Source organism: Ursus arctos, unplaced genomic scaffold, assembly GCF_023065955.2.
Source record: "Ursus arctos isolate Adak ecotype North America unplaced genomic scaffold, UrsArc2.0 scaffold_1, whole genome shotgun sequence".
Taxonomy (NCBI): domain Eukaryota; kingdom Metazoa; phylum Chordata; class Mammalia; order Carnivora; family Ursidae; genus Ursus; species Ursus arctos.
In genome coordinates, this window is record NW_026622763.1 from 17,048,619 (window position 1) to 17,059,684 (window position 11,066).

Below are 11,066 nucleotides of genomic sequence, written 5' to 3' on the forward strand. Positions count from 1 at the left end.
CAGCACATTGAAAGCGGAGTGTGTGGTATTTATCTCACATAAACTTCTGTAGAGGAAGAACTATCTGAAAAAAGGACACCTCACCCAGCTGTAGTTTGGTTCATATCTTTTTCTCTCCGTGTCTCAACCATATCCCAGCTGATAGAACATGATACCCAGATAAGCAGTGGCCTAGAAAATCCCAAGGAAGTTCCTAATGCGTCCACAGTTTATCCCTATTTTTTTTCTGGCTCTAAACGACCACCTGGAAGAAAGCTGCAAATATTTGAAAAAACAGAAACACTAAAGCGTTCAGAGTGATTCCAACTGACATCACAGCAGTTCCTCTGGTAGGAGGGCAGACTTTTGCGCAGGTAAAATGTTCAGGAATGAAACACAAGGAAAACCGAAACAACCTGTCAAAATCACAGCTATCAATCTTAGCTACAGAATCTTCACTAAATTTTGTTTTGCTTTTGTAACAGCCCAAATCCCAGGACAAATCACAAACAACGCGTGATGCTTTTCTTGGGACAAGTTTTTCTTGAGAGCAATTAGGTCTCAGACTTCCCCAAAGGGGCGATTTTGGTGGAAAGAAACCGCAGCTAATGACCTACAAGGAACAGCTTTTAAAACCGTGCGCGCACTGCATCGTGGCACAGTCATGAGCCAGCCCTCTGCTCCTCGCATATCCCTGTGCTTGGCCACGGGGACTTTCCAGGCCCTTCTCTGACAAGAAACTACTTTTCCAAGGTGCTGCCTTGAAAACTGGAGCCCTTGCACTGAGTTGCCAGTGCGGTAAGAGAATCACTTCGCAGATTTAATCCCTTCCACCAAAAGCACTGTGGGCCCACAGTTCAGCATACCAAAGGGGAGCGGCACTTTGGTTTGAGCCACCTCAGTCACCACGTGATGCTATTTCCCCTATTTTTATTATCCTGAGAACTGCAAGGTCTCCTTTGATGGGTCTGACCTTGGAACTGAAGCAAGAGTTCCACCCATTTCCCCCAAGTTTCACTAGTAGGGGACTCTGATTTCTGGTAAGACTACTGGGAAGGGCTGGGGAGGGCCAGGTCAGGAAGAAAACTCTGGTCAGCTGGAGTAAGTGAGGTTTGCTCTCACAAGACCCCCTCTCTGCCGAAGCCGGGCACCTCTTATCAGCCTGCCAGCGGCTAAGCTTGTGGGGCTGGGAACAACATTCCTTTGAACAATCTTGGCAATTTGTGCCTGGAATTTGATGCAGTGGCTCTAAAATTAAATAAAGATCCTGTAGTGTTCTTCTAAGAAATACGGCATGGCTCTATGACAAAACACAGTTTTCAAGCTCTGACCTCTGGGAACTTCAACTAGCTTCATATTTCAGGCTGACGTTGCTCACAGGCTACTGTCTAGTTGCCCAAGCGGAGCTGGTTACCCATGTATTTTCCAGCCTCCAGATCAGCTGTTAGCAGAAGGAGGTGAGGGAGTAAATAAAAAGAGAGCCACTAATTTAAATGCACTTCGCCTCCTGAGTCCCTTGGGGGAGAAGCCCTGGTAATTAACTCTAATGAGATTAAAGTAACTTGGAACTCTTCATTTTGCCAGCACTGTAAATCTGTGATAACCAGTGTGTGCGCTTTAAATCAAGTCAGTCCCTTTTCCTGTAATGTAATCCCCGTCCCCCAATCCCCCAACTCCTAGCGCTGGCCAAGGCTGGAGAGCGGTGGCGGCTCCTGGGGTCTTACCCGCACTTTGCTCCATCACTTCTTTCTGACACATGTCTTGAACGTTGACCGTGCAATTCACGATGAACTCGGGGGAGGAGCAGTCGTTGTTCAGCTGGAATTCTTCACACTGGTAACACTGGATTTGCAGCGCAAAGCCTGTGGGGACAGACGCAGTCAGGTTCAGATCCAGCCCCCACAGCGACCACACCGGAAACCTCGACCCTCCTCTGCCCCGGCCAGATCCCCATCCCTGGGGCGCTTGGGCTCGGGTACCCCTGGGTCTCCACGTAAGGCGGCTGTGGCAGAAGCCGGCAGGGGGCGGCGCGGACACCGAGGGTCCCCCAGGATTCAGCTGAATTCTGCCTGCGACCCCTGGACCAATGCTCCAGAAACAAAGAGCCCTTCCTACACCACAGCTGGCCTTAACCCCATGGAAGTTGAAAGGACGGTTACACAAGCCGAGAGTGAAGCAGCTGCAGAGACACGCTTCAGCTCCAATCCACAGCAAAGGATTTACCTAATTGTTAATTGGTTACAAATTACTTAATTCCTATTTTGGCACCATTCGCGATTGCGTCCGCAGACGCCTTTTTAGTTTTAATTTTTGTCGTCAGCGTTCCTGTGCTGCGGCTCCGAGGCTCCCCAAGCGACCACCCAGGAACCCAGGAGGCAGTGCCGGATGCCAAGTGCTGCTGCTCTGCGAGTCCCCGGCCTGTCTTCGGGACAGTCCCCGCAGCAGCAGGGGGACCACAGCGTGTACAAGGGGCGTGTGTGTCTGTGTGCGCGCGCGCACCCCGAGCCGCGACACAACCACCATTCCTTCCTGGCTTTCTGGGCAACCGTTTGGCTAGGGTCCCCGGTCGGAGTCCCAGCTCTGCAGCGCTCGTTCGAAAGCCGTTCTCTTAACTGGGAGACGTTTTTGCACATCTCATCGCCCCAGCCTGACTGCTTTGCTCGGATCTAGGAGCTCCTGTCTAGACCTAACTCCCCCTGCTCCCGGACAGACAAGCCCCGGAACCCCGCGCTTCCTCCCATCTCCACGTCGGTTGCGCTCTGAGCGCAGCAGCCCAGCTCCGGAGCGCCCGGGCCACAGGCTGCCCAGCGCGCCGCTCACCTGTCGGCGGCGCCACTCCCACGGGTTGCCGGAGACGCCCGGTAACTTGCGGGGTCAGGGGTTTCATCGCCCCCTCTCCCTCCGCGAGGCCCCAGCACCGCTCAGACCCTCCCTCCTCCCCAGCTCTGCTTCCTCTCCTGACCACGCAGCCCGAGCATCTGCAGCTCGAGTCCCGCAAATCCGCCGCTCCCGCCTCTCGTCCTGCAGCGCGGGACTTGGAGACTTTACCATCTACAGCCTCTGGGCACCAGCACCAGTCGCCGCCGCCAAACTCCCGTTGGGCAGCCCCTGCACAGCGCGGGCCGGGAGGTGGGTGCCCGTGGGGGCGAAGAGGCGGGCGGGTAGATGGGGTGTGCGCGCCTGGCGGGGCTGCTGGCCTTTTCGTTTTCTTACCTTGAAGCAAGAACAATCCGCAAAAAGTTGCTGCGATGCCGAGGACCCACATCCTCCCGGAGCCGCGGAGCCGGGAGAGGGCAGGCGCATCAGAGGCGGCGACCGCGGCGGAGGCTGCCCGGGCCGCAGCGGCTGTGGCTGCCGAGGCTGCTGGGGCCCGCGCTCCTGCCGCCGAGGCCACCGCCGCCGCCAAGAGGAGCCGCAGGTGCCGCCGGCGGCGCCAGCATCGCCCGTGCCCGGGCTCCCGGCTGCGGGTCGCCGCTCCTACCGCTGGCGCTCCCAGGCAGAGCGCGACGTCTCCGGAGTTAGCAGCTGAGACTGGAGGAACTACTGGAGAGCCGAAGCACCCAAAAAAGTCTCGTCTCTTCTCCCCACCTCCCACTCCAGGCACCACGTGACGGCTGCCGAGTTGGGGTGGGGGTGGCGGGCGAGGCAGGCTGGGACCTTCTTTTCACGTCCCCACCCCCTTCCTATCGACCTCCTCTCCCGCCTCCGCACGTCCCCAGGAAAGGGACGTCAGGGGGAGAGGGAGAGTGTAGTTTTCCAAGGTTGGGAGGCTGGGGATTGGGAAAGCGTGAGGAGGGCGCAGCAGGTGCCGCGGGGACCGGCCGGGAGCTGACTGCGGGACCTGAGAGGTGGGGCCGAAAGACTGCGTGCTCAGCTGGGCCCTGCACGCCCCGGGGCTGCCCACTCAGCTGAGGTTGCCGCGAGGCCGGCCGCGGGAGCCCCGCGCCGGGGGCGGCTGGCTGGAGGGGGACGTGCTCCCGTGCGCCTGGCAAAGTTGCACACCTGCAGGCTCCCTGGGGTGGCCGGTGCAGCTGCGCCCTTTTTACCCCCCTCCGAGAGGCCCCTCGTTCCTGACCAGGCTTGGCTTCAGCTGCTCAGGGTGGGCGGGGTGTGGTGAGGACCCCGCCCGGGCCGGCGCATTCGCCCCGGGCAACCCTCCTTCCGCTGCCAGCGCGCACAGCTGGAGGGTGCAGTGACACCGCGACGGCAGCCTAGCCGAGGACAGGGCGGTCCCCGGGGACAACTGTCGCGAGTTCCTACCAGAAAGCAAATCGGGGTGAAGAAGGCAATTGCTCTCCTCTATCCCCTTTTTCCAAAAGGCGGGCATCTTCATCCCGCTCGCCTCAAAGTCACAGGTGATGAGTACATACTCCCGTGTCCTCTCCTGTACCGCGCCTGCACAGCCCATGAGTCAGCCTCAGGCTGCCCGGGTCTCCTCTTTTAAGCCCCCGCTCCATTGCCCCCCAGTCAAGCGACCCACCTTGAGTACTCCCGGACGCCGCGGTGCTAAGTTCGCCTTCCTTGGAGCCCAGCCTTGCAGCGGGTGGTGCCGAGCCTCGGCGCCCCCCTCAATCCCGCACGTCGCCACCCCCGATCCCCTCAGTCCCTGGGGAGAATCCTTCTGTGGAAATAGCTTCATAAGCTTTGCCCCTCTTCACCCTCTTACGCTTGGGCCACCCCACCTGGAGGAATCTCTTTCCGGCCAGGACGCTGATTATTTCCCCATCCTGCCCGGCGGAGCAGGTCTGGAAATGGGCTTAAATGACTTTCTTGTAATTTCTCTGCAGAGATCGTTCCATAGCTGCCTCAGGCTCCTTCTCTCCCTTTGCCCCCCTCTTCCTCTCATTTCTAGTTGGTTAACCCCTCGGGGAGACTGAATGCTTTGACCATTACCCGCTTGTCTGCAGACTCTGATCTTACCATTGTCTGAATTACTATCTCTGGAGCAAAGGGGCCAGTTTATTTATTCCTTCCCGGAACTGATTGTTGTAGCACGTGTGAGATTCAAATAACTAGGCCAAAGGGTTCTTGAACAAGTTCTTTTAAGATTTCAGAGGGTGCATGTGTGATATGACTTTTATTCAGAAATGAAACAGAAGAATTTTTAAAAGTCTGAAAGACAATGATACTTTACATAATTTTCATTTAAGATAACAAAATTCAATATAACGAATTGCACAAATTAACCAAATAACACTGATTATACAATGCTCTTTTAACAAACAAGTGTGTACGGAAGTAACCATATAGATCCTAAAAATATTTCTATTAGGCCTAGTTTACAAGCTCCTGTACAAAGCAATTATAAATAGTTCACATCTAGAAAAAATACAAATAACCTTTAAAATAGAATTTATCCTCACATATAAACAGACTTTGTAGAAAAAAAAACGATCTTAAAAAGTAAGAATTTTTTTTTGTAGCACCAACCATTTTATTTTTTTAAAAAAGTGAATGTTACAGATAGGAATTTGCTTTCATTTCTAGATTGCCCAGATTTTAATAGAAAGAGCAGGAAGATAAAAATCAACAAATACTGTTGAGAGTCATAGAGAAGCAGTAAGCGGGAGAGGATGTAAAGAAATGTTTGGAGGGAAAACCTGCTATTGAGTTAGGTCACTTCTGATCCACTTCCCTTCCCATCACTGTTACCCTTTGAGTACCTGTTACATTTTTCAGTGGAAGCAGAATTACACTTACTACCCAAACCTGAATCTCTCTGGCAACAATTTTGAAATTGCACTGGAATTAACGTTCCTATCACATTGAGATTGTGAGTCGGAGATGACCACGAGCCCTCTGATTGTTGGCGGGCCCTGTTTTAGCTTTACGGAGTATACCCGCAATCAACTTGAGTCCTAGGACAGTGAAGTCAACAAACACCTTAGCTGGAATTTTTCAAAAAATATATTATCAACTTCTAACACTTAGTACGTCATTTCAAGAGCATGGCACGGATTCAATTTATTGCTATCTTTTTTTTTTTTTTGCTACAAATATAATTTCTTTTCCAAAAATTTACAACTTCTGTACAAGTATTCAAAAAAAGTGCAAAATTAAGACTTCTGTATTGTGGGTGTGTTTACATTTGAGCCTCGTGACACACCACAAATGGAGCCTCTCTTTATTGCCGTGTCAGAGAAGGAAGCTCCCATGGGTTGCTTGCTGTGAATCTGACAATGCAGTCTCTAGTGTTGCCGGTTTATTGTTGCTGTCTCTATTCCCCTCCGCACACCCCCCTGTTGCTTAAGTGCTCCATTTCAGCTCACTAAGGGAAAAAAAAAAGAGTCCTTTATACATCATTTGAACCCTGACTTGCACAGGAAGAGAAGCTATCATATAAAGAATCACTCAGTGATTCCAAATTGTCTACCCCAGGCCTATCTGAGCTACTCAAAGATGCCTCTTCATTTTTTTCTTTTTCTTCCTTTTGTCCTTCAACCTTGTTCAGAGAGTTCTTCTCTCGTTCTAACAAAATCATAGTTTTGCTGTTATATTTATTGAATGACTCCAGGGAAATTTTAGATAATCTATTCTCAGGATCTTCTTTTGTTTCTTCAACTTGTTTCAATTTCTGCAATAAAAAGACGAAAATATTAGAGACATATTTCTTTGGAAAATCAAGTTATTCTATCCAATATTCAATTATCGTCTGCATAACGTGCAGTTTAAAGGGATAGAGAGAAACTACAAGTCTTTAACAACCTTCTAGTATAATTAAAGGTAATAATAAAGCCAATTTCAGGGATAAATCAAGATTGTAATCATTTTAGTGAGATAAATAGGTCCCGATTTGCAAACCGATAAAGTGCCACTTAATTTCATTTTAAATGGATCTACTTGAAATTTGTTCAAGTAAAGTGCCTTATATATCTTCATCAAAGTTTCAAACTCCCCTCTTTTCTTACTAAGTATTATTAGTTGTCTTGTTTCTAAATATGGAGAGGGATTGAATTTCAGCCAGAAATTGGGGTTGTATGGGGGGGAAAAGCATACAATCCCTTGAATTGCCATGAAACTTCAATACCTGTTAGACTTGTCAGAAGCATTGTCATCTTTCTGTTTTGTCCCTTTACAAACTTAAGATATTTGCAAGCGATCTCCAGGTCTGTGGGTGTAGATTCCAGAAAGCCCAAGGGCTTAAAAAAAACACAGTAACACTTCTGCCCATTAGCAACCTCTCCCCTCCAGGAGGTTCCAGCAAGACCAATTACTGGATATCTCTAGGACCTTCTAGAACACTGCAGTCATATTCAATTATTCAATTATTGTAGGTAAACTCTGTAAACCAATGCATTTCCCATCTTCTTTTCCTCTTTTGGACAAAAATTCTGTCCAAACACCAGGAGGAAGTAGGGACAGGGGCTTAGAGGTAATAATAGCTACCTTTTATTAAGCATCCACCAGGTAAAACTCACTGAATACATTTTCTCTAGAAGCATTTTCACAGGGGACTTGCAAGTTACACATCCTCATTTTAAAGACGAAAAACAAGGCTCAGAGTGACAGAGTTATTTGCCCAAGGTCACTCAGCAAGTTATGGAGAACAGGATTTGAATCCCCGGCTGGCTGCCTTCCATGCTCTTGTTCCTACTAAACCGTGCTCTTATGTAATAAAAGACAAGATGTCTTTTTTTTTCTCATTTTGCCACCCAAATATTCCACTTAAATAACTTTCCAAACCGTCTCTATTGCTACTGCCCCAGACTCTGGCAAATGCAATTCTGTTCCTCAACCCACTCCCACATTGTTATGCTGGATGCACAAAGATATGATGAGGAAACTGTGTTTTGATCCAGGGAACAACACACGTAGCCCAAGCCTCTGATTCTCATATGCTAAATATTTAATAGAGAAAAGAAAGAGATATGGCAGTGGATGGCTTTGGTGTCCCAAGAGTAGACCGAGACACAGTTTCTCTTTCCGTTATGGAAACGGCATAATTCTACAGGAATACTTGAAAATCATCCTTGAAGTGGTGCTTCTTTTATGATACTATGAACGTAGAGGAGCGTTACTCACAGAGCTCATTTTCACTCTCAGATGGCTGCCTTGACACCAGACACAAGCTGGTTTCAAGGTGCTTCCAGAAAAGTGGCTCCATAATTAGGAATAATACCATGCAAAAGCCCCTTTCATACCATGCCAAGTTTTAGATTTTTCTTTTTTTTAAAGATTTATTTATTTGACAGAAAAAGAGCGAGCACAAGCAGCAGTGGCGGGGAGAGGGAAAGTCAGCAGATTCCACACTGAGTGTGGAGCCCGACTCGGGGCTTGATTTCACAACCCTGAGATCACAACCTGAGCCGAAACCAAGAGTCTGACACTCAACCGAGTGCACCACCCAGACGCTGCTCCTGGGCATTTTAAATCAAGAATGATATATCGTACACTACTAAAAATACACGGAGAGCGGAGAAAGCTTTGATATACCAAATGTTGTAAATAAATGATGTTTATTGCAATTTTCTCCTCGCCTGAATATCTCCTCCCTTTTCCTTTATTCAAGAACCATGAGCATTTTCCTTGCCTATTTCTGGTCATAAATGGATCTCAAATTCATTTAATAAACACTAGAGAAGCTAGCATGATGCAGGTGGAAGGTGCTGGTGTCGAGGATAGACAGCGGAATAAAATCGCCAGGTGTGGCCAGGGGAGACATTGAGCCCCGGAGGCAGACATACCTGAGCTTTGCCCTTTAATTGGCTGTGTGAGTGCCCTTGAGCGCCCTTCCGCAGGTGTAAAACTGATAAGACACATCTTTATTTCAGGGTTGTTGCGAGTAGTCGACAAAGAACACCTTGCCCCCAACACAGAGTAATAGGTGCTCAATAATGGTACAATAAATAAATAAGAGCGAAGCAGGATTCTTGTTCTGGAAAGTGTTTTTGAAACTGTCCCCAGGCCAGCAGCATCAGCATTACGGGGTGGGGGGAGCTTGTTAGGAATGCAAATTCTTGAGCCCCACCCGGACTTACTACAACAGAAATGCTGAGGCCCAGCAAATGTTTTTAACAAGCTTCCCAGGTGATTCTGATACACGCGAAAAGTTGACAATCACCTCGTCGAGAAGAACTGGTGGTCCGGGAGGGAAGACAGACAGATGATAAGTGTAATTCAGTGTGCCGAGGTAGAGAGGACGCAGGAGTTTTACCATTAAGAGACCCACTGTGTCAGACAGAAAGAGTGTGCCATGTTTTCCCAGTGTTTCGTGCTTGTTGGTTTGTTTCTTCAGTTGATTATAACAAAGTCCTACAGAGGTGATGAAAAGGAAGGAATGGCCCAGTAAGAAAAGTCACAATGCCTTCTCAGTCTTGCTTTTATTTTCACAGTTTTTAATGAGAGGTGGGCACAGAGATACTTCTTGACTCTAAGAAAAACATCAGTGCAGGAGGGACCAATACAGCCACCTGGTGTTCCGCCTCCATGTTGGGGAGCGATAGGGAGTGGTGAGGACTGGGATCAGCTCAAGAGCGTGTGTGGGTTCTAGAGACAGGAGCAGCTCATTGCCGCCATGCAGAAACGTGGGCCCAGAGCTTTTGATTTTGAAGAGGAGGCCATCGATCTAGGACAATGTTTCCTTACGTTCCGTATCCTCAGAGGTTTAATTAATTTGTTTATATTAAGAAAAAACCAAAAACAACAGCCCCAGAACCCCCCTATATATGTCAAATCACAGTCTTTGCATTTTTTGAACGTCTGAGGTAGAGATCACGTTTTATCCATGAATGTCCTGCCTGACCTCCTCATCCTCTTCCGCCACCAGCTTTCTCCCTAAAGTCCTCGCCCCTTGCTCAGTCATCAGCAGATTCTCTGTGGAGACTTGGTAGGTTCAACCCTCTCTAGCATCAGGGGGGTCCCAACTGTTGGCTTCACCGGGGGTCCTGACAGCTAAGAATAAAAGCAGTAAAGCCCTGCCTCCCATTAGAAGCACAGCAAGCTGGCTCTCCACATTGTCTTGTCAGATCTCGGGCGTTTCAAAAAATTTGAAGTCCTATACCGTTTACATGTAAGATACAAGGAGGGCTTGAGGTCGCGCAGTAGCGTGTTATGATGTATCTGTCGAGTGGTAACAAAACAGGGCGCATTAGTTTGCAGCCAGTGTATGTGAGGGTGCTTTGCAAACTAATCATGGTAATAACAGTTAGCATTTAATTGAGAGCCTGTTCCGTGCAGACACTCTGCTAAGCGCGACGCGCAGATTATCTGTTTTCAGCCTCACGTCAGTTCTGTGGGGGTGGGTGTCGTTAGTAGCTCCATTTGGAGCCAATCGGGGTGCGAGGAGGTGAAGTCACCTGTTTTAAGGGCATGGCGTGGTACGTGCTGGAGTCTGGGGTTGGCCCCGGGGGAGTCCGCCCACCTGCAGGGGCCACCCTCTTCCCCTCTATCCTGGAGCAGAGCTTTACGAATACCAGCCTGTTAAAGCTTTCAGAGGAGCATCTGAAGTAAGGATCACAGAACAACAGTAGTCAAAACGCCCAGTAAAGATTAGCGTTTGACAAGGATTGTGTTGGTTCCCTAGGATGTCCTCATGTCCCTTCTGTACTGGGCCTCCTCCGAATGACGATAAAACTAACAGACTGCCTTTGTCGCCTGTAGGTGGCAACATAGGTGCAGTTCACTTTTCGGTGGGGCTTTCGAGTGCACTTGGGAACAAGGGAGGGCTGAACAGGGCAGGCGACGAGACGTTGTCCTGTTTCAAGTACGTAACGTTGCCATAGTCTTAAAAATATTCTCCTGCCTTTCGTGTAACCACGGCATCCTGAGTGATCATTCAAGCAAGGAGATAGTGACGTAGTTTGCAGAAATCCCCTGGAATGAATGATACCTCAATTAATTTAATTCCTTGTCATCAAACATTAATCGATCAATCAAACCAATCTACCATGTGACTGGCCTTGTGCGAATAACCGTGTGGTCTTGATTCTCAGAGGGAGTTCCATAGAGTGGGCTCCCAGAATGATTCTGACAGGGAAACAGGATGGACATACACAGTAAGTGAGGGGGAGGGCATTCCGTGGAGTTCCTGTTGCATCTGTATACTGTTCTGTGGCCCCTCCAGGTCCCGTAGCTGCTCAGATTATCTG

At 49.1% G+C, this 11,066-nt stretch overlaps 2 protein-coding genes across 7 annotated transcripts in view; both read right to left on the bottom strand.

Annotated features, from left to right (window-relative positions):
• The window catches only part of LYPD1 (LY6/PLAUR domain containing 1), a 40,128-nt gene extending 36,543 nt beyond the window's left edge, over positions 1 to 3,585 (bottom strand). The window contains exons 1-2 of the mRNA XM_048213975.2: positions 3,193 to 3,585; positions 1,704 to 1,841 (exon numbers count right to left, since the gene is read on the bottom strand). Coding sequence (XP_048069932.2) covers positions 1,704 to 1,841; positions 3,193 to 3,244 — 190 coding nt within the window. The 5' untranslated portion in view covers positions 3,245 to 3,585. The remainder of the gene's footprint in view (positions 1 to 1,703; positions 1,842 to 3,192) is intronic.
• A 1,550-nt stretch (positions 3,586 to 5,135) lies between these two features.
• The window catches only part of NCKAP5 (NCK associated protein 5), a 933,280-nt gene continuing 927,349 nt past the window's right edge, over positions 5,136 to 11,066 (bottom strand). For 5 of the 6 annotated variants that reach the window (XM_057317349.1, XM_057317357.1, XM_057317348.1 and 2 more), the window contains one exon: positions 5,136 to 6,553. In XM_057317349.1, coding sequence (XP_057173332.1) covers positions 6,272 to 6,553 — 282 coding nt within the window. In that variant the 3' untranslated portion in view covers positions 5,136 to 6,271. The remainder of the gene's footprint in view (positions 6,554 to 11,066) is intronic. The other variant, XM_048213974.2, reaches the window with a different exon arrangement.